General features: G+C 34.7%; 1 protein-coding gene across 1 annotated transcript in view; it reads left to right on the forward strand.

Moving 5' to 3' along the window:
* The window catches only part of BAZ2B (bromodomain adjacent to zinc finger domain, 2B), a 423,086-nt gene that overhangs the window by 347,424 nt on the left and 51,480 nt on the right, over positions 1 to 24,182 (forward strand). The window contains exons 25-31 of the mRNA XM_011991581.1: positions 6,045 to 6,185; positions 8,796 to 9,050; positions 10,035 to 10,249; positions 11,709 to 11,783; positions 12,587 to 12,830; positions 20,639 to 20,701; positions 22,182 to 22,326. Coding sequence (XP_011846971.1) covers positions 6,045 to 6,185; positions 8,796 to 9,050; positions 10,035 to 10,249; positions 11,709 to 11,783; positions 12,587 to 12,830; positions 20,639 to 20,701; positions 22,182 to 22,326 — 1,138 coding nt within the window. The remainder of the gene's footprint in view (positions 1 to 6,044; positions 6,186 to 8,795; positions 9,051 to 10,034; positions 10,250 to 11,708; positions 11,784 to 12,586; positions 12,831 to 20,638; positions 20,702 to 22,181; positions 22,327 to 24,182) is intronic.

Genomic DNA, 24,182 nt, shown 5'->3' on the forward strand with positions numbered 1-24,182 from the left:
GCGCCACTGCACTCCAGCCTGGGTGACAGAGCAAGACTCCGTCTCAAAAACAAACAAACAATGCAGGAATATAGAGAGTAGAATGATGGTTACTAGAGGCTGGGAAGGGTAGTGGGGTGTTGGGGGGAGAGAGAATGGTTAATGGGTACAAGAATATATTAGATAAAATTAATAAGATCTAGTATTTGATAGCACAACAAGGTGATTACAGTCAACAGTGATTCATTGTATATTTTAAAATAACTAAAAGAGTATAATTGGAATGTTTGTAACACAAAGAAATGATAAATGCCCAAAGTGATGGGAAAAAATACAAATAAATAAGTACAGAATTTTTCATGTAATATTTTTGTAAGAACATGTGATAAGTAGAAAGTTTTATTCTTTTTAAGTATTTTGTATCTATAAAGTATAAGAAGTATCTTTAGGGTTTCTGGAATCATGTGCTTCATGATTTTTTCCTTTAATTTTTATAATTCATAAATATAAATTAAAATGTAAAAATAATAGGCCTTTTTAAAAAAATTACCTGAAATACTCACAGTCAATATTGGCCCATAAAGCAGTGTCATTTTTGTTCTTTACATCTGTCATCTATAAATGGCTTGTGTTATTAATCTTATTTACACTTTTATCCTTCCTGTACCCTGAGGTAAACCTGTGTCTCTTAAACTATATTTTTGTCTTTTAAATTGGAGTACAGATTTCTGTCAAATGAAATGTTTTCTTCTGATTATGCCTAGAACAAACACCTAGGAGACCCGGTAGAATCATCAAATGCGAAAACCATAAGTCTCTGTGCAACATGATCTCTTCAAAATGGCCTGTTTTGCAATCTATAAGTTATAAACTTCACACTAATGGGCCATTCTACTACATTTCTTGTTTGGATTTTTAACTTAAATAATTCTAAAATAGAATAAATTTATTCTTGTATTTGTTATTGTGCTATTGAATTGTGGAAATCCTTTGATTTATGTTTTAGAGTCCCTAAAATAATCTTTTCATGTAAATAAAAAATTGATTTTTAAATTTTCACCCTATGTGAAACCAGACTCTTTAGGATAATCTAAATTTAATGCATTTGCTATCAACAGATGTTTCAACTTTGAAATGAAATTTTGACTGACTTCTTAACTAAGATATTAGTAAGATTTTGATACAAAAAGATCCCATTATATAATATTATATTTCTTCATAGAATATATAATTACGATAATAAAAAAGATATTTTATTATAAATGACTTATAACCCAAGAGCCCATATTTATTTCAAGAATTTCTGTATCTGGAAAACTGGGTGGGGATAGAGGGAAAAAGAAAAAAAAATTAGGATGATGCATGCTGCTTTGCTTGTAATAATAAAAATAAAAAAATAATAATTATTATTATTATTACTTTGAGATGGAGTTTCGCTCTTTGTTGCCCAGGCTGGAGTGCAGCGGTGCAGTCTCAGCTCACTACAACCTCTACCTCCCAGGTTCAAGCAATTCTCTTGTCTCAGCCTCCCAAGCAGCTGGGATTACAGGCGCCCATGACCACACCCAGCTAATTTTTGTATTTTTAGTAGAGACAGCATTTCACCGTGTTGGCCAGGCTGATCTCAAACTCCGGACCTCAGGTGATCCACCCGCCTCGGCTTCCCTAAGTGCTGGGATTACAGGCATGAGCCACCGAACCCATCGCTTGGAATTCTTTATAGTTAATCTAAAATCCAGAGCTACATTTTGTAGTCATTGGTAGACAGTCTAAGTTACTGTCCTGCGGTTTTACCAATATTAACATAAAATATGTTTTAACTTTCTTTTCATATTAGGATAGGTTTAATATGTCTTATCTCTGGCAAATCAGAGGTCTGTTATGAACTGACCTTGGAAAATCACAAAATTCCATTGTAAAATCCTATTATTTGGCAGAGCAACAAAATATAATATTATAGAAATTAGATATAGGTTCATAATAAGGCAGCTTACTTTGTCAAGAAAAGGCTAAGGTAAAAAGTAGATAAATAGATTACTCTTCCGCTAGGAGCAAGAGTACTATACAAATTTACATGCCTTCATTTTTGGCCTAAGTAGTGCTGCTACTTTAAACTTTAGCTTTTGGCAAAATTATTGGGTAATAAATCTGTTTAATTTTTATGGGAGGGGTATCTATTTGCAAGCATATCAAATCACAGTACATGCTATATGGCTAAGAAATTAATAATGTTGAAGTAGGTGTTAGAAAAATATACTTTAGATAATTTTTAAATTTCTAAACGTAATCTAAATATTCTTAATAAATGTATTTAATTCCACTTTTGGATTCAAGGTTTCTAAATACTCTTAACTGAAAATGGAAGACAGCAATTATGTTTGCCCACAGAGTAAAATATTAAAAGTGAAGAAGAAATTGCCTATTGAATTCATTTAATAACCAGTTCAAAATGTTACCATAATTTTAGTTTATGTCATTTGAAGAATTAATTATTCAGCAAAGTTATAAATGCTCAAATAATTTTTATATGCCATGGTATATCAAACGTATCTATTACAGTCATATCACTACTGTAATAAGAAGTAAGAACAATACTTAGACTGTGGAGACCAGTGGGAGAGGAAAGTTGGACTGATACAGGCTCAAGAGTCAAAGAGAAAGATAAAATAATTAAACACTTTTTCCAGGTGTCCAGGGGGGAATTGAATGGGTCCATGAAGAAACAGGTGAATAAGTTCCTCTGCCCTCTAGAAGAGGCTTATACTTGAGTGAGAGAGATCAACTTTAAAGAAATAATTGCTACACAGTGCAACAAATGCTGTAATAAGTTATATGGAAGCTCAAAAACAAGAAGTACTACCATGTCTAAAGTAGTTGTGGGGATGATTTTAAAAAGTGGGAACAATTTAAAAATTAAAAAAAAAAAAAAAAAACAGGCTTTATACAGACTTCTTGTGAAGGAACTAGGTATTCTAGACACTAGGAATGGCATATACAGAGGTATAGTACTGTGACTAAACAAGACCTGGGGGTGGGGTACAAAGAGGATATTAGCCATTTTAACCTCGTGTACATGCCCATCTTGGCTTTGTTGTTGCTTCATCGTCATTATTCATCCAAGCAGTAACTTCAAAGGGGCTACGCTGTCTTCTCCACACAGGTGTGTCACACAGTGTGGCTGGAACATGGGAAATCCACTGTGAATCGTGAGATGTGAGACTAGCACTTATGTGGGGCTAGATTGTGACTGGCTTTATACGTCATTATAAATATTAGTTGGTGATTGAGGGGACCTTGGAAGCTCTGGCTCTTTGAGAGTAAACTTGTACCATAACCACAGAATTTATATTAGTTCTATACAATTCATACTGAATTGAGAGACTCCACATTTCCATTAAAGTATGCCTGATAGTAGACAGTAATAAATGCTTGTCTTTAACTGATAAAGGTCACACTGATTTCTATAATTTTTTTGGAAATCTCCATTTTATCATAAATATCGATGTGACTTTTGCATTCTATTCCATATTATACTTTTTCAGTTGGAAAAAGGTATTGCATATCACCAGCTAAAATTGATACTCCAAGCATATAATCCATGCTTATGGCATTCCGTGCACTCTAGCTTGTTGCCTGTGTGTCTATTGAGTATGTATGTACCTCCAGGATTGCTACCAATGGGAAGTTGACACAGTGAAAAAAGCATCAGTGTCACACTTTTTAAAAAGTAATAGTAACTATTTTTAACAACTAGTAACTAGTAATCTCAATTATTATGTTTATAATTGCTGTTATGGACATCATTAAGAGATCTGAGTTAGCTCTATGTAAAGCCATGTATCACTTAATGATGACAATACATTCTGAGAAGAGTGTCATTAATCAATTTCATTATTGTGTAGACATCATAGAGTGACGTACCCAAACCTTAGATGGTATAGACTGCTACACTGGGCTATGTGGCATAGACACTGTAGTACATGCAATTCTTTATTGACAAACATCATGTGGCATATGAGTGCAGCAGAAAATTTTACAGTATCTACTTTCAAATCAGTAAGAGATATTTAATATGCTTTTTTCTATTAGTGATCCTAATTCATTACTCTGGTGAGGAACCAAAAACTTAAATCTTCCCTTCTTTGGAAAGTTATTAGAGCAACAGTTCATGTGTTTAAGAATCGAAATTTCAATTCTAGGGGGAAAAAAATTATTCTACCAGTGACTCTGCTGCCCTTTTGTAAGGGCTAGTAATAATAGTACTTCAGGCTATTACCTAATAATTTGATTTGAAAATCAAAACCTCAGAAAGTGCTTTTTGGTTTATAATTGGTAAAATTAATTATAAAACTTTGCTGGTGTCAACAATCTCATAAGTTTCCTTATAGTTTGTCCTCCCAGAATGTCTGCGTGAATCAATAACCCAGAAATTCAGAGGCAGTATAAAAATGAACAGTAACTTGTGCATGTCATATAAGACGTCCCTTATGATCTGGCCCTCTGACTATCATAATATTCAGCAACTATTCAACTCACAACCTACACTCCAGTTTTGAAACTGCTAACAATTTTTCAAACACACTGTACTTTCTCTACTCTCTGGTCCCATGTTCTTCCCCACTCCTCTCTTTCTCCCTCTTGGCCATTCCCTCCAGCAGCAGTCAGGGTGCTCACTTACCAGTGACAATCGAAATGGAGATAATTAGAATATGGGCAAAAATAGTAATATAGTACAGAAAGCAATGAGTGCTGTGTTAAAATCAGAGTTAGGAGCTATGAAATGTAATAGAAATTGGTAGTGTTTAAGATTTAAATATGCAAGATGGGAAAAAGGAACTTCTTGATTGGAGTGAACCAATATAAGCAGCTAAGGAAATAAATGTTCATCAGGAATAGGAAATTCTAAACCTACACAGAAAAAAAATATGAGAGGTAAGATTAGAAAAGAAGAGTCCGGAATTCAAAAGTAAGGACTTAGACCTTATTTTGTTAGAAAATCGAAAGACGGCCAGGCACGGTGGCTCACGCCTGTAATCCCAGCACTTTGGGAGGCCGAGGTGGGTGCACCACAAGGTCAGGAGATCGAGACCAATCCTGGCTAACATGGTGAAACCCCGTCTCTACTGAAAAATACAAAAAATTAGCCGGGCATGGTGGCGGGCACCGGTAGTCCCAGCTACTCGGGAGGCTGAGGCAGGAGAATGGCATGAACCCAGGAGGCGGAGGTTGCAGTGAGCCGAGATCGCCCCACTGCATTCCAGCATCCAGCCTGGGCAACAGAGCGAGACTCCGTCTCAAAAAAAAAAAAAGAAAATCGAAAGACTTTTAATCAAGGAAGAGATATAATGAGCCTTACGAAAGTAAACCAATTAGCAATGTGTGGCACATGTGCGGTAATAGGTTAGAACTGACTGATGATTCTACTGTTATTTCTCCTCTAAATAAATGAGAGCTATACTTGAAATAGAATGAAAAAGTAATGATAATGGTATTATAATAGAAAATCACTTCCTCCAACAAAAAGTCATTCCCTACAACAGAGAGACAAGTCAGTTATTTCCATATTGTTGCCATTACCAGAACATTTTTAATGCTTTTGACATTGCCTCTCTTAAGTGTTGTTTATGGTGGTGAATAATATTTTTCTTTCATCACAGGTGCTATCTTAAGACTAGCTAATTCACTTTGAAAGAACTGCTTTTGCACATTTAAACGTGTACTTCCATTTTCCTACTGTAAATCATATGCTTCCTGGAGCCACACTAAAATTTGTACTAATAACTATTTAATAAGATATGTAGTTGCCCATGTGCATTTTATGTATCTGCTTTTATTAATAAGTATTTTATTCTTATAACTTGGCAAATGATTGAACAAATTTTGAGTAACAAAATAGTCTAGGTTGAATCTAATATATTAAATATATACAGTCATAAGATTATTTTGAAAATTAGAGAGTAAGATTAATGAAAAGCAAAATAATTCATTGTTGCTACATAATTCTAAGTTTATTCCAACATATATAATGATTAAGAAGAATATGTGTACATGATTTTCTTTTTAAGGAAAAAGAACGGTTGAAGCAAGAAAAACGTGATGAGAAAAGATTAAATAAAGAGCGTAAACTAGAGCAACGAAGATTAGAATTAGAAATGGCAAAGGAACTAAAGAAGCCTAATGAAGACATGTGCTTAGCGGACCAAAAGGTAATTTATACGTCATGTATACCATTTCCATTTATAAGTTTAATTTTTCCAGTTTTCTTACCTGATTTCTTTGCCAGAGCTGCTATTGTGAAAGCCTTTCATTTTTAACTATAGCAGTAAATTTCCAACTCTAGGTCAATTTGCCTTTCCTAGATAGCTACCAGTAAACCTCTCTGGAGCTCTTGTGCTGGTAATGGCAGTTTTTTTGTTTGTTTGTTTGTTTGGTTGGTTGGTTGGTTGGTTGGTTGGCTGGTTGTTTTCAGACAGGGTCTTACTCTGTCATTTAGGCTGGAGGGAGGGCAGTGGCAGGATTATAGCTCACTGAAGCCTCAACTTCTCATTCCCAGCCTCAAGTGGCCCTCTCATCTCAGTCTTCTGAGTTGCTGGGACCACAGGCACTTGCCACCATTCTTGGCTAGTTTTTTGGGGTTTGTTATTTTAATTTTTTGTAGAGATAGGCTCTTATGTTGCCCAGGCTGGTCTTGAACTCCTGGGCTCAAGTGATCCAACCACTTCAACCTCCCAAAGTGCTGGGATTCCAGGCACAGAAAAATCTTAACTCCTCCCCACAGCCCTATAGATATTTAAATAAATTCAGATTTATAATCTATGACCTCCTTCAGTGCTTTAGGTGACAAACCTTTATTGAACATGTTTACTGCATGCTAGGACTATGCTAAGCACATATTTGAATTTTCTTATTTAATCTTCAATATAATCCTGTGGAGTTAGTATTTCTTCCCATTCACATATGAGAAAACTGAGACACAAAGAAGTTAAGGAACTTGCCCAAGATTACACAACTAATAAATGGCAATTTGGATTCAAACTCCGGTTTGTTAAACTCCAGAGCCTATACTGTTTATCATCCTGAAAGCCAAGAAACTGTGTCCAACGAAAGTACCTCATATGTGTTTTGTCTTCCATAGTGCTTCACAGATGTGTAATGTTGCTGAAATACATAAAAGTATAAATTTAGAAAGATTGCTGTAATCTTGGCAACCAGCATATTTTCATACATTTTTGAGTAAAAATCAATTATGTTTTGACTATAATTAAGAAGATGGTACTTCTAGAAAAATATCAATAATGCATTTCATCTCTATATTATTATACTTCCTTAGCAGGATATGTATTTACTTATATACAATATTCAAATGATATGCAAATAATGGTTATCTCTTGATTTATGTAAGCTCTTTTCTAAAGTGCTTAAAGCAAACTTTTAGTACACTAAAATGGATTGAACTATATTAATATGCTATTTGTTTACTTAGCATAAATGCTTCTAAATAAAAATGAGAGTGTACTTACTAGTTTTAGTCATTTGAATGTTTAAATTTTCCTAAGCAGAGAATGGGTATATAAATTAGTTAACACATTTAATAAGCTCATAGTGATCAAGCTTTTTAAATCCTAAGTGAGCTTCATTTTCTTGTATCTTTTATTTTCATTTAAATTCATATGTACTATATCAAATATGTAAGTTCATTTTAAGCCATATTTTATTAGCTCAGCTTTGTTATATAAATTTTCAGAATTACCTAGAAATGTGTATGTTTCATGTGGTTCAAGAAAAAGGGAGAATGAGAATTAACTGGTTTTCAAGAAGAATATAAAATACTTGTATGAGATGAGCTATTATCTATAGTTTTGTGTTTCCACACAGTATTAACAGAAAAAGTCTCAACTGGTTACCTCAATAAATGCAGGGTGGAGAAATATTTTTGAACAAGGACCAATTCAGTTAAATAGAAATATTTATGTCACTTTTTTTCCAGTTAAAATATCAAGTACTTTTTAAGGCTCTCATTAACGGGCAAATTATTTTTAATTTAGATTACCTATTTATTGAATTTTTAAAATGTTGATGACAACTGGTACTGCAATTAAGTCATTAAAATGTTAATATGTGAGCATATTTGAGAAATAGCAACAGAGATAGCTAATTTTAATACTGAAGCTAATACTTGCCTAAATACAGGGAAACCTAAAGACCTTTAGTTGCATTATAACTGGGTTATGTACAGGGTCATGGCTTCTAGTTATGTGGACCTAGTTATTTATCTGCATTCATTAGCCATAGATGATACCACTTTCTCCAACCATAGAGCCCACAGATGCATGCTGTTAGTTTCTAAGCTACAAAAAAAAGTATGATTTTTAAATGTCATCATCATTAGAAGAAATTGGTACACATGCCCCTATAAGTATGTCCATGGTTAAGTACTTATAAAATGTTTATATTTTATTTAATTTTTGCTCTAGTTATATAATCCATGTTTTTGTTAATATGGATATGTCAGTTGATTGAATATGCAAGCTGATTAAAATTAATGTCTCTTTTGCAAAAATCTAAGTTCATAATTGAGTTCAACCAAAATTTGTTAATGGTTGCTTACTTGTATGATGATACTTCAAGACACTATGCTTAGTTCCATGGGGGTTACAGAAATGCCCCCAGAGAATTTAGCATCCCAAAGGAAGCTACTGGTACAATACAAGAGGGAAAAAAAAGGTAGCAGCTTATTTTACTTTAGAAGATATGAAATCATGGCTTTTAGAAAATTAAGCTATTTTTATTTTATTTATATTTTATTTTATTTTCAGCCTTTGCCAGAGTTGCCTCGTATTCCAGGACTTGTTCTCTCTGGAAGTACATTTTCAGACTGTCTCATGGTGGTGCAGTTCTTACGAAACTTTGGTAAAGTTTTGGGCTTTGATGTGAATATTGATGTTCCAAACCTGAGTGTTCTTCAAGAGGGATTGCTAAATATAGGGGACAGCATGGGTGAAGTACAAGACTTGCTTGTGAGGCTCCTCTCAGCTGCTGTATGTGATCCAGGTCTAATAACAGGATACAAGGTAAAAAAAAACAAAATATAAAATGTTTTAAATTTGTACTGTCAGTGCATTGGTAGATAGCTTTAGTGTATTAGCAGAAGGTTATGTATATTGATCTAATTTTTCCACATAATGTCTCACAAAGTTAAATGTAGATTCGTGTCAGGTTACACTTCATACAAAGAAAACCTGGTTCTAGAGCTTAAGGAATATAGACCATTCTCAAGTTACTCTTTTTTTCTCTAGCTGTAGGCAAAGACCAAGGTAATTTAATGAAATACTTAAGCAATATTCATCAACAACAGAATTGATAATTCATAAGGCAACTAGAACTTGTATGTGCCTTCTGATATTATACCTTGTTCTCTCTCAATCACTGTGAATAACTGAAGCTAATCAAGGCACCTACAGACCAGCACATTAAGACCCTGTGCTGCTCAGTGGATGCTCAGTTAGTTCACATTTATCTTAATTCCAAATACAGTACACATTCCACAGAGCTTTGCTCTAGATAATATTGTGGAGAGAGAACCTCCCAGATGCACCTGTTTTTCTTCTATCTCCCTCAGTGTTTCCCTATTTATTTTCCCTAACCAGTAAAACCTATGACACCTTAAAGGTAGAAAACACAATACTGTTTTTTAACCTCCCCACTCTGTCATTCCTGATAAAATGTCCAGATAAAACCTAGGGAAAGGTTAGTGTTGCCTTTGTAGTCATGGAAGACTTGATAGGTAGTTTAAAACTTCTGCTACCCATGAATTTGCATACTCTTCTCCCTGCCTGACTTGGAACCAAGGATTTGAAGTGGGAAAAGAAAGATACAAGTACTTGAATATTTGTCTGTTTTCTATTGACTATTTTTGTGTCTCTTTCATTTAAAAAAAGTGAATAAAGCTCTTTTCAGTAATATCTAAATTAAATAATATGAGGATTTTTAATCTTACTGTTTTTATGGTATAAATGGTTATGAGCAATACTGATAAAAATGCCAAACTTTTATAGGCTAAAACAGCTCTTGGAGAACATTTGCTGAATGTTGGTGTGAATCGAGACAATGTTTCCGAGATTTTACAGATATTTATGGAAGCCCACTGTGGACAAACTGAGCTTACTGAAAGTCTGAAGACCAAAGCTTTTCAGGCTCACACTCCAGCACAGAAAGCTTCGGTTCTGGCTTTCCTGATCAATGAACTGGCATGCAGCAAGAGTGTGGTCAGGTGAGCATATGCTCAGGCTTATCCATGTTTTTTTCCATTTTGAATTTTTCTAATCACAAAGTAATACAAATTGATTATAGAAAATTAGAAAGTTACAGACTAGCATAAAGAAGATAATTAAAATTGTACTTATCTCAATATTTAGAGATGGCCACTAACAATATTTTCATGTATTTCTTTGTAGTGTATTGAAAACAAATTTGGGTCATACTGTGTGTCTGTAATACATGGTCTTTGTCACCTGTTTTGTTTAATAATTTTGTTAATTCTTTATACATAACTTCTTTTATGTTTTTACTTGCTGTGGTACCAGAATGTGGTACCACCACAAGAATATGGAATTTTTTTTTCCTTCACATTTTTTAAGAACAGATGACTACCTGATTTTGCTTTACCTGATTTTCCATTCATAGAATTATGTAGCCACTTTTTATTTTGTTGTATGCTAATAGAACCATAGAGTATTCATTTATCACTGTATTAATTTATACTTTTTTTAAAGTACTTGGTCTTATTTAAAAGTCAGAGTTCTCACTCTAGTACTTGTTACTAATAAAATATTAATACCAACACGTACACTAGTATTCAAGATTTCTGAACAAATTCATGTTCATCTTGTCCTTGTTATTCATTATTTTACAAATTTTTAACAACTTCTAGGCCTTCACCTTTCTAGAAAAAGGATCAATCCAAATATTCAGAGTCATGCATTTCTACGAGTGTAGAAATTTTAAATTTTCTGTGCCTATCTTAGCTATGATATTGTATTAGTGTAATTTTTTGTTTGTTTCTGCTATTCACTGACAGTCATCCCAAAAAACATAATAATATTCACATCTTACAATTTTATGGAAGAATAAGTTCATTTAAGCATGAGCATGGTAACAAATAGTAATGCTGAGTGGCACTTATTCAAAACACATACACCCAAATTCAGTGAAAATGGTACACTACAGTTTTTACCTTAGAAAGAAAAAACACCCCATTTGACTTTACCAGATATCATAATATTCTTAGTTTCTGTTTGGTTGTTTATACATATACACTTAGATAGTGTATATGCATATGTATGTATGTGCACTTATGTAAATATCCATGTGTGTTCTGGTATCCTGCTTTGATTTTGGAAATTATCACATCTTAAATACATGCAACAAAACTTGGAATGCTGGCTTTCTAAGGCAATTGGTGCATAGTTTCTTTCTTGGTTTAAGATAGAAACCACAGTGAATTTTCTAATACTAATGTTGTATCCATTGGAGAAGTTACCACTTTTCAACATATGTGTATACATATATAAACACATATATATATGAACGTGTATATGCATGAGGGCAATTTTATCATTTTTATTTACTCAAAAATGCATTAATTTACATATCAAATTTATTGCATATCAAATTAGTGCATTGCATAAATTGATTAATTTATATTTTTTAATAAATTCTTGCATTGGCAGTGAAATCGACAAGAACATTGATTATATGTCAAACTTGAGGAGAGATAAATGGGTGGTAGAAGGTAAACTCCGCAAGTAAGTCCTATTTTATTAAAGTTAATGTACTGTTTTCTTTTTATACAAATTCCCAGTAAAGCATATGAATTGCAAAGATGGAATTTAAACTTTTATTGTCTAAAGAATAGATAATGCTCAATTTAGATGGGATATAAAATTAATAAAACTCAGGGGCAGAATTTGCAGTGGACAAAAGATATAATGAGATTCATTGAGCTTATATTCTTCATACTTAGAAGAAAGTCATTTTCTCTTTTTTCTTTTAAACAAGTCAAGCAATTACATTTTCTAAGATTGTGGTTGCTATTAAGTTGCTTTTATCACAAATAGAATGTTTGGAACTGTAACTTTCTTTCTTAAGTGCTTTCTAATTAATATTTGCTTTTACGGAATCTAACTAAACTTATTCAACATTAAAACTTAATTATCTTCCTGCCAGAAAATATCATGCAGAAATTACTCCTATGTTAAGAGGTTCGTTTCTTTGTAGTAATTTGAATTGAAATTTATTCAGTCAGTTAGTATGGGATCAGAAATTATTACTCAACCGTTGTTAGAATTCTTCTTTTCAGTTTTCATCATTTTTTTTAATGAGTCTAATTCCAAAGAGATATCCAGAATAACTCTTGAAAGTTAATGCATCCTGTAATTTATGGAAACATTTCTTAAGTTTCCTAATTCTGATTTTTTTAACATTGGTGTATTGCTTAACACAAAAGAAATGCCATAAGGTATTTTTGCATACAACTCATGTTTTGCTTTTTTAAAAGTATATTGAGAAGTCTTTTTTTCCATGTCATCACTTTTCGTAATATTTAAAGGCTCAGAATCATTCATGCTAAGAAAACAGGCAAAAGAGACACTTCAAGTGGCATTGATCTTGGAGAAGAGCAGCATCCCTTGGGCACACCCACTCCAGGACGCAAGCGAAGAAGGAAGGGAGGAGACAGTGATTATGACGACGACGATGATGATGACAGTGATGACCAAGGTGATGAAGATGATGAGGACGAGGAAGATAAAGAAGACAAAAAAGGGAAAAAGACTGATATCTGTGAAGATGAGGTAATCAAATTTAGGTTGATTTTAAGACAAGTAGAACTGCATAACATAGTTTTAAAAACAGAATTTGGAGTCAGATGGATTTGGCTTTGAATTCAGTTTTGACATTTACTTGTCTCAGTTTCTTCATCTGAAAAACAAATATTACAATCTGTGTCCCATAAAGATTTTTGTGATGGTTATATAAATATTTCATAGAATGTCTATACATAAAAGACACTAAGACTTAATTTTAAAAAGTTTTTTTTTTAATATAATTACTTGAGAATTCTCCAAAGAGATATGCAGATTTTTAATTTCAGGTATTCTGTTTCATTCTGTTAACATACTGTGTTACATTTGTACAGCACTTCATGCCTTTAAAAGTGTTGTCAGGTTTAGTGAAAATAATGCATTCCTCAAACACCAATTACTATTTCTGTAGTTCTAGGTATTTTTAATCAAAGACAAATAAGGCACTGAATGTCCCATTTCAATTTACAGTCTCACTGAGGAGGATTTGCAAAAAGAAAACATAATGTGTTAACTGCTTTGAGAGGGGTATTGACAATGTACTACGTGGATACACCTTAAGAGCATTTAGATTTTCTGAGTGATAAACTCCCACAGAGTTTCTGGATCCATCAGCTGAGGCTATAAGCTGAGCTGAACATTAACCTGGGTAAAGGTCTAGGGAAGAGTGTTCCAGGCAGAGAGAATTTCATGAGCAAGGGGACAGAAACAGGAAACCACAATGTGCTTTAAGGGGATTGCAAGTGCTTCAGTGTTACTGGAGTCTCATACACAACAATGATGAACTAGGATCTTTTGCTTTTTTAGTGACAGGAAGCCACTGAAGGGTTATAATCAGAGAATGGCATGGTCAGCATTAATTTTTAAGTTACTCACTCTGGCAGCTATGTGAAAGAAAAAAGGTGGGGCAAAATCAGAGGTGCAGAGATCAGTCAGGAGATACTGCAATGGTTTAGGTGAGTTGTGAGGGGTCAAAACTAGAGCAACGGTAGTTGGGATGAGGGAGGAAATGATTTAATAAATATTTAGGAGGAAGAATGGGCAGGACTTGAAGATGGAAGGTGAACCATGTAGGTTGATAGAGTGGTAGGACTGATTTCCAGCAATCTGGTTTGGAAGACTTCATGCTATTGTTGCCATTAACCAAAATAGGGAAATCAGGAAGAGGGTAAATACATACTTGGGGACAGGGGGAGGTAAGGGAACAGGTAATTGAAGACAGGAAATGATGATTTATTTTTGGACTTGCTGAGTTTGAGGTACCTGTGTATAGAAACTCAGCAGTCAGTTAGATTTAGGAATCTGAGGCCTGAAGAAGAGTTCACTCTTAGAAGTATAGATCAGGGTGTTATTATCACGTAGATGATAATTTAAAATCACAAGGTAAGTAAGATTGCAGGAGGGGATTGGTTTAGTGAATAGAGTAGTGGGCTGAGGTTGGAACCTCAGGGATCATCAGTATTTAATAGGAGCCCACAAGGCTCCTTGTTCAAGAAGCAAAAGCAGACAGGTTGGAGATTTCTATAATGAGTTGGAGGTCCCCAAGACCACCTTCAGGTTCTGTGACTCACTAGGATGATTCACAGAACTCAGCATATACTTGTGCTTATAGCAATGAATTACTACAGTAAAAGGAAACAAAGCAAAATCAGCAAAGAGTGTATGGGCAAAGTCCAGAGGAAACCAGATACAAGCTTCCAAGAGTCATCTCCCAGCAGAGTCACACAGGACAGGCTTAATTCCCTCAGCAACAAGTTATGACAACATGTATGTAACGTTATCTACCAGGGAAGCTCATTAGAGACTCAGTGTCCAGGTTTTTACTGGGAGCTGGTCGTGTAGGTACCCTCTGCATAGCATGTGCCAAAATATCAGATTCTCTGAAGAAGAGCAGGTATTCAGCATAATCCACATGGTTAGTGCAAATAGTACAGGTCCATGTTAAGAGCTCATCTTAACCCTCCCAAAATCCAAGTTCCCATATGCCAGCCAAGGACCAATCTTGTAAGAAGGCCTTCCAGAGGATACCAGTCAGGCCTGCTGTATTAAGTCTTTTCTACACATGTAATAATAACAGTAATCAAGAAAATCAAACATTGCAAAAAGGAGAGTGATAAACAATGTTAAAGCAGTAAGAGGCTAGTGTGATGTGGACCTAAAATGTTGATTGAATTTGGCAACATAGAGGTCATTGGTAAGCAGTGTCAACACAGTTTTTTTAGAGGGATGAGCACACCTACCAGGCTATACTTGATTGATTACAATAGAAAGTGAGAAAGTGAAGATGACTGTTTCAAGCATTGTGTCTCAGAAGACAGGGAGTTCCTAGAGAGGAGAAGGAGCCAAGGATTTTTCAGATGTTAGACTTGAGATGATTTTTGATAGAAAGAAAAGAGTCAGTAAAATGAGAGACGGGGATTTAAGATAAAAGAAATTTTAAAAGCACAGTGCTATAAGGTTCTAAAGATTTTGGAGGGGCTTCAGTCAAGGTGAAGGAGCTACCTTTGAAGAGTAGGTCAAAGGGAAGAAGGCAAGGTCATAGAGGGATGTGTGTGTGTATGTATGTATTTGAGTTTAGGGAAAGCTACCGTAAGTCACGAAAATGGACATGTATAAAAGGTTGAAGTTCACCTTTTATCAGAAAAGAATGCTAGCTAGAGCTGTGGAATTGAACTCAAAAAACAACATACAGCTAACCATTTCTTCTGCTCTCAATGCTAAGGGTACTTAGCTAAGGAAGTCTAGAAAGAACTCTTTTCCCTTCTTGCATCAACTCAGTAATGCTGGAGAAATAAAGAAAGCTTAGAGAGATGAATTTATCAGTGGAATGTGAAAGAAAGCTGAGAGATGAATTTTATTGATGGAATGTGTGAAAATAGTATCTAGTTGACACCAATGATAATCAGATTTATGAATGAATGTAGAACTTATACTATGCAGTTCTCTTTCTTAAGTAAAAATATGAGTACAAAATGTTGTCGTAATTTCTTCCTTTCCAATGTTATATTTTAAACCAGAATGGTAAAAATTATTAGAATGAACTTTTCTTTTTTGTTGTTTAATTTTGGTAAAACATTTAACATGAGATTCACCCTCTTAAGAAATGTTTAAGTATACTGTATACACTATTGGTAACTGTGGGCATGAGGTTGTACAACAGCTTTCTAGAACTTATTCATCTTGCATAACTGAAACTTCACACCTATTAAATAGTAACTCTCCAATTTCCCCTTCCTCTCAGCCCCTGGCAACCACCATTCTACTCTCCGGTTCTATGAGTTTGACCGTTTTAGATACCTCATATAATTGGAATCATATAGAATTTGACCTTCTGTGACTGGTTTATTTCACTTTGCATAATGTCCTCAAGGTTCACCCATGTTGTTACATGTGGCAGGATTTTTAAAGGCTGAATGATATTTCATTGTATCTATATATCACATTTTGTTTATTCATCCATCCATCAATGGACACTTGAGTTGCTTTCACCGTTTGGCCATTGTGAATAACATTGCAGTGAACATGACAGCACAAATACTTCAAGATCCTGATTTCAGTTCTTTTGAATAAATACGCAGAAGTGGGATTGCAGGATCAGATAGTTCTATTTTTAATTTTTTGAGGAACCTTTATACTGTTTTCCATAGTGGTTGTATCATTTTACAATCCCACAACAGTGTATGAGAGTTCCAATTTCTCCATATCCTTGCCAACACTCCTCTCTCTCTCTCTTTCTCTTTCTTTTTGAGAGTAATTACTCTAACAGGTGTGAGATGATATCTCATTGTGATTTTGATTTTACATTTCCCTGATTAGTGATGTTGGACATCTTTTCACATACTTGTTGGCCATTTGTATGTCTTCACTGCAGAAATGTCTATTCAGGTTCTATGCCCATTTTAAAAATCTGGTTATCTGGTTTTTGCTGTTGAGTTGTAAGAGTTACTTATATGTTTTAGATATTAACCCCTTATCAAATATATGGTTTGGAAATGTTTTCTCCCATCCTGTAGGTTCTCTTTTCAGTCTGTTGTTTCTTTTGCTATGAAGAAGCACTTTAATTTCATACGGTGCCACTTGTCTATTTTTGCTTTTATTCCCTGCGTTTTTCATGTCATATTTAAGAACTCATTGTAATGAATTTGACTTTACTGCTTTTAATAGTACCAATCTGAAAATGAGTCTACATTGAGATTCCTTGCAGAAATAATTTATTTCATAATATTGTACTATTGAAACTACCAAATTATGTACATTCATCTGTGACAAATAATATGAAGGGCATATAATTTGAGTATCAGAAGTATAATTACCCAAACAAAAGATAACATTTATAAGCAGTCTGCTTCATTTGGCAAGTGGACCTGTTTCCATAGCAGGAATTAAGACTTTCTGACCAAAATTAATCACCTTTTCATAGAATTAGTGGCCTCTTTTAGCACTTCACATTATAAATTGTTTTAAAGTGTTAACTCGTAAGTTCAATAACTTGGACAACTATGTACTGAGATTTTAGTTTATTCCACTGTATAGTTATCTCACTAAACTAGAACTTATTTACAGAAATTATTTGTTTCACTTGGTTTCTTTTTTAACAGAGAACTAACAAACCATACATTTTATTCTTTACACATAAACTATTTGAAAATCATTATTAAAGTTTTAAAGGAGATGTGTCATTTAAGGTAGTATTTCACTTTTTTTTTGAGACAGAGTCTTGCCCTGTCACCCAGGCTGGAGTGCAATGGTGCGATCTCAGCTCACTGCAACCTCCGCCTCCTGGGTTCAAGCGATTCTCCTGCCTCAGCCTCCCGAGTAGCTGGGATTACAGGTGCCTGCCACCACACCCAGCTAATTTTTGTATTTTCAGTAGAGCTGGGGTTTCACTATGTTGGACAGGCTGGTCTTGATCTCAACCTCATGTTCCGCCCGCCTTGGCCTCCTGAAGTGCTGGGATCACAGGCGTGAGCCACTGCACCTGGTCGTGTTTCACTTTTTTATGAGTGTTGAATTATAGAGTTAAATAGATTTTAGGATTTCACTGGCAAAGGTAGATCTTGTTAGTAATGTGAGAAAACAATTTCACAATTTTATAAAGTAATAAATGTTAGGACCTAAGAAGTCAAATTAACATTTCATGTTAAATGATTTGAATTATTCTTTATAATAAAGAACTAGCAGACACATCAATTTCCTATATAAGTAAAATTTTGACTACTTAATGAAACTGATAGTTTAGGCACATTAGTTCTCAAAAAATAGATTTGACCTCTCAGTTAAATTGTAAGTAGAGTATTGGTAGTTACCTTCCTTAAAGGATTGATTGCAGGTAGGTTTTCTTATTGAGACCCATATGATCCCTTTCGATTAGAAGATACTGCCCTTGACTGGATCATAGCACCTTTATCTCAAAGAGGATTCCCTCTTCCCCTCACTCTTCATTCCTTCATTCCATAGAGTTGTGTTGAGACCTATGGGAGTTGAACCTTACAAGTTGGCCTGTGAGAGGTTATGTGGACAATTAAACTCTGACATATAGGGACATATAATGACACTCTTTTTTGGTTGGGGAACTGTGGTATAGATTCTGTGTTCTTAGTTTTGTTGTTGCTGCTACTACCTTTCTCTCTGTTCTTCCACGTTTTTTTAATCTCTGAAAATTTTAAGTACTATTAGCCAAAACTCCTTTAAATAAAACTTTAGGAGACATTTTATTTATTTCTTTTTGCATTGTAGGAAGAGTCTTAAAAATTGCAGTTAGATTATTTGGCTGATACATGGCATTTTCAAATATTCGATATCTTATTTTGAATATTTATTGATTGAATTGTATTTTTGCATAAACAGATTATCAGACATTTGTCCTGCTGATCAGAAGATCACTTTAGAATCTATTTATAAATATTCACATAAGAGTCAAGATTTAAGAGTTGTTGAGCTACTTATCTTTTAAGGTTTCTTTTAATTCCAAATAGAATTCATGTTACTGTTAGCACAAATAATGTGCCTGAACACCTTTGTAACTTGGTTCCCTAAATTTGGGTAAGGAGTGGATGAGTGAGAGATAATGGTGAAACTATGGCAGTCTTTTTTTCACTTTTTTTTTCATTGGGTAGGTAGCCACACTAGTCAGAAATACATGTTTGTGTGTGGTTGGTGGCAGTGTGGCTTTTTATGAATGCTGATAGGAAGTAAACATCAAAAACAAGTTGTTATTTTTCTTTAATCTGAGCTGTACCTCCGTCTTGTTATTAAAGTAGGAACACTGTTGGTTACTTTCAGATCTGTTCTTACTTAGTCCTCACAAAACCTTCATGTAATAGGTAACATTATCACCAGATTTACAGATGAATAGCCTTACAAAGGTTAAGTAATTTGCCTATGTCTAGTAGTGCAGCTAAGATCCAAAGAAACCCATGTACCTTCTGTTCATTTTTCCCTCTAAAACCTAAAATTTGGAGATAGTTCTTCTGTTGTCATTTTCTAGAATGAAAAATTTCACGTAATTACTTACAAACCTTCTATTTATGCAATTAGTACTATGCATGTTAGGAATTATTTTTATTCTAAAAGCTCAATGTGTTCAAGTATAACTAATCTTCTTCCCTTCAAAAATAACTCCTTCAATTGATGGTATCAGTATTTTTCCAGTCTCCTAGATTTAAAACCTTAACATCATAATTTATTTATTCCATCATCTCCCTTGCCCCTCTGTGCCACATATTCATGAGTTGACAAGACTCAACAGCTCTATAACTACGTAGTATCTCTTACATTCATTCGCTTTTCTCCATCTTTATTTCTTTTACCCTAGTAAGAACCATATCCCTCCTTCTGTAATCTGTTAGCTAGTTTTAAACCAAAACTAGTCTGTTAGCTAGTTTTACCAATTTTAATCCCTTCTCTGCTCCAGGCCATCTTACAACTGTTGCCAGAATAACCTTTGGAAAGCATAGTTCAGATGTTTAACCCTCCCTCAAAGGATCATTTTGTTAATTGACAAGCATTTACAGGTCTTCAAAATCTAGCCTTAAACTCATTTTGCCTCATCTCCTACCTTACCTCTTTATGTACCTCTCATGTCAAGACATGAGACCTGTCCTCTTTTCTCTGATGGATGCATTTCTAACCATTCTTTAGTAGCTAATTAAAACATGACTTCTTCTATAAAGCCTCCCTTGGTATATATTTCTACTAAAAGTAATCTTACTCTGCCTTGAACTTCACAGGTTTTAATCACTACCTCTCTTTGAGACCCTTATACTTTTCCTGCTTTTGGGGGAGTTTATTGTGTGTGTGGTTTGTTATGTTTTGTTTTGTTTCTTTTGGGGATAGGGTCTGCAGGCTGGAGTGCAGTGGCATGATCATAGCTCACTGCAGCCTTGAACTTCTGGGCTTAACCAATCCTCCTGTATCAACCTCCCAAGTAGCTGGAACTGCAGACATAAGCCACTAAGCTGATTTTATTTTTTTTAGATACTGGGTCTGACTACGATGTCCAGGCTGGTCTCAAACTCCTGGCCTCAAGTGATGATCCTCCCACCTCAGTGTCCTAAAGTGCTGGGATTACAGACATGAGCTACCATACCTAGGTTTTTTTTTGTGTGTGTGTTTTTTAATATAACGTTTTATGTATCTCTCTACCAGATTATTAGTTTATAGAAAAGAACTGAGTCTTATACCTTCTTATACAGTGCCTCTTCTAGTATTTTGCATATAAGAGACTTTCATTAAATATTTATGGATTGAATAAATAAATCTTAAAACAGATAAATGACACTGTATTTTCTTATGTATAGGATGAAGGTGACCAAGCAGCAAGTGTTGAAGAGCTGGAAAAACAGATTGAAAAACTGAGTAAAGTAAGCACTTTTCTGATTAACATTTAACATCTTCACAGCGTTTTAGAAATCTACATTGTATGGGGATTAGTTTTTCTGACTGCTAAGCAAAAACAAGCTTTTGGGGAGTAATTAAAAATGAAGATTCTGAATTTAGCATTTTTGTCACCAAAAAATAAGATGACGAACTCTAGAAACATTCTTACAATTGAACTTTACAAGCTTAATGCTAAGGTTAAAAGCCTGCCTCTTAAAACACGATATTGAACTTAATCAGAGCCTAGAAAGAAAATATTCTATATTCTTCAGCTCTTCATATAAATATGAAATATCAATTAAGGCATAGTTTTATTTCTTGGAATTAATTACTAAAAAATTCAGGTGAATTTCTTAGTGATAGTTTCAGCATCTTAGGTCTTATTTTACGTTTGTGTATTTGTGGGTTTTATTTGCATTGGATTTGTAAAGTGTACGTATTTACATACTTCTCATTAAAGAGAAGTGGTTTACACCTGTAATCTCAGCACTTTGGGAGGCTGAGGTGAGAGAATTGTTTGAGCCCAGGAGTTTGAGACAAGCCTGGGCAACATGGCGAGACCCCATCTCTATTTTTTTTTAAATTAAAATAAAAATAACTGAATTTCATAGCATTAGTGAAATTTAAGATGAGCTTTTTATAAGAACAAAAATGAGTTTTTTAAAGGTATTACAACATGCCTGCGTATGGTATTAATGTTAGATTCTTCACAGACCTATCCCAAAACTTAAATATACGATGTCTAGGTTTACAACCTGAGTGTAAAAATAGGCAAATACAGGCTTAGCCAATTACATATATATTATTTGTTTTTTGTTTTGCTTTGCTTTTCGAAACAGAGTCTTGCTCTGTTACCTAGGCTGGAGTGAAATGGCATGATCACGGCAGCCTTGACCTCCCAGGCTCAAGCGATCCTCCCGCCTCAGCCTCCCTGGTAGCTGGAACTACAGGCATGTGCCGCCACGCCCAGCTGATTTTTCATATTTTTTTTGTAGAGATGTGATGTCACTATGTTGCCAAGGCTGGTCTCTGATTCCTGGGTTTAAACGATCCACCCGCCTCGGCCTCCCAGAGTGCTGGGATTACAGGCATGAGCCACTGTGCCTGGCCTGTATGTATTATTAGTTATATACTGTAATCAATAAGAGTTGAATTGAACCAGTTTGCTTTGGCTCCATAAAATACTTGATCCCATTGTTTATTATCAAGTAAAAGGATAAGTTTTATTTTCTCAGGTAACTTATCCTTTTAGTCCATGGCAACAAAAATAATTATCCTTAAAATGATTTCTATCTTTATAAATGTTACTGAAATTGAAGTCGGGCATGAATATTTAGCCCTTTTGCTCTTTTCCCAGTAGTGAAATTTATGTGCTTAAAGGTATAAAAGTATAAAGTTACTTATACATTAATTTTTAAAGTATTTAACATCCCAAACCTAATTATATGTACCATTTTTTAACAGCAACAGAGTCAGTACAGAAGGAAGCTCTTTGATGCCTCTCACTCATTGCGTTCAGTGATGTTTGGCCAGGATCGTTACAGACGCCGGTACTGGATTCTTCCCCAATGTGGGGGGATTTTTGTAGAAGGCATGGAGAGTGGTGAAGGTAAGAACTAATAATCCGATACAAATTGTTAAATAAGAAACTATATATTTTAAAACTCTGTTACTTCTTCAATATATTTTATGTTCCCATAATCAATCTTTGGTAAACATGTAAAACCTTAATTCTCATTCCTTTTGAACTCATAATGCCGCTTCACTGATACACACTTCCTGCTAGCCGTTGATATTTCTTTTGCTACTCTTTCTGACATCAGACATAAGCTGTTCGTTCTTTCTTCTGTGGACAAAGACTTGTATTTGTATCTATATTACCTTTTATAGCTGCTGTTCCATTTCTCTTTCTTCCCATTGTCAAACTTCCCAATAAGTGGTTTATTCTTTTAATAAGCATACATCCTGACAGTAACCCCCTGCAGGTAACTTGCTTAAATCTAAGATCATCATAATCCTCATTCCTTTTCAAATCTTGTTAATGTTTGAAGTTTGTGATCACTTCCTTCTCCTTCAAACTTCTTCCTTTTTTGAATTTTGTGTTACTGCAAATTCATGATATTCTACCTTTAGACTTCTCTCGCTGGCTCCATTTCTGTTACATTAACTAGCAGAGTACATTGTGCATTTATGTGCTTAGTAAACCTTCTTGAATTTAACTTTTCAGAACTCCATATCTGGACATTTTCAAATGCCAAATTCTGATGAAAACAAAAGTGTTATGTTAGTGCTTATAGATTTCAAAATAGCTATTGACTCATGTTGGTACAAGGAAGCAAAAATGTTTTTACATTCTGAAAATCTGTAAGCACTAACATTAACACTTTTGTCCCCATCAGACATGGAAGAAAAAACACATTTTTGAATGCCTGCTATGTGCTAGACATTTCTAGGCACCGCAGGAGATACAAAGCTGTATAAAATAGAATCCATGTCATGTTTATAGTCCACTGGGGAGAGAAGACTGGCTAATCATATAGACGACTCTAATAGAAAATATAAATAAAGCAGTTGCTTTTAAGCGTTTTGTTTTTAGTAATGGGGTCACTTTTTTTTAAATGAAAATGTTATGCAGAATCTCAACATCTAACAAAAACGAATTGTTCTGATTGATCTACTTGGGAGAATTTTCTAGCTTATACAAATAGACCTCTGTTCTATATACTTGCTTTCCGATTCAGTAGTGACCCCAGAGGCATCTCTAATGATGTTAGGATTCTGCAATAAGAGTAAGCTCAGAACCTATGAAAGCAAAGTGCCTAGAGGGATCAAAGCTGAGAAACATTATGTACCTTACTTAACATTTTGTCATAATGTTTGGTACAGATGGCCATCTCTGCCACTAGACTGTGAGCTCTTGGAGAGCAGAGATTAATTTTGGCAGGGGAATTACACTGAAATAGATACCTGGGAGCAAAGTATGCATTGGATTGGAAGAAGAAGTAAAGAAACTGATTGTGCAACCGTTACAATAACCCAGCTGAGAAGTAGGGAGGCCATAACCTCAGGAGCAAACAGGGATAAAAGGAAGACAGAAAGAAGGATCTTCAAGGTTGAATTGCTGTAAGAAATTATTGAATATGATGTAGGAAAGTGGAAATTAGAGATAAATTTAATGACTTAATTCCCAATAGAAAATTTGTGGGCTAGACATGATGGCTCACACCTTTAATCCCAGCACTTTGGGAGGCCAAGACAGACAGATCCCTTGAGGCCAGGAGCTTGAGACCACCCTAGGCAACATGGCAAAACCTCGTCTCTAGCAAAAAATACAAAAATTAGCCGGGTGCAGTGACATATGCCTATAGTCCCAGCTACTCTGGAGGCTGAGGCACAAGAATCACTTGAACCCGGGAGACAGAGGTTGCAGTGAGCCAAGAGTGCACCACTGCACTCCAGCCTGGG

This window comes from Mandrillus leucophaeus, unplaced genomic scaffold (genome assembly GCF_000951045.1).
Source record: "Mandrillus leucophaeus isolate KB7577 unplaced genomic scaffold, Mleu.le_1.0 Scaffold110, whole genome shotgun sequence".
NCBI classification, from domain to species: Eukaryota; Metazoa; Chordata; class Mammalia; order Primates; family Cercopithecidae; genus Mandrillus; species Mandrillus leucophaeus.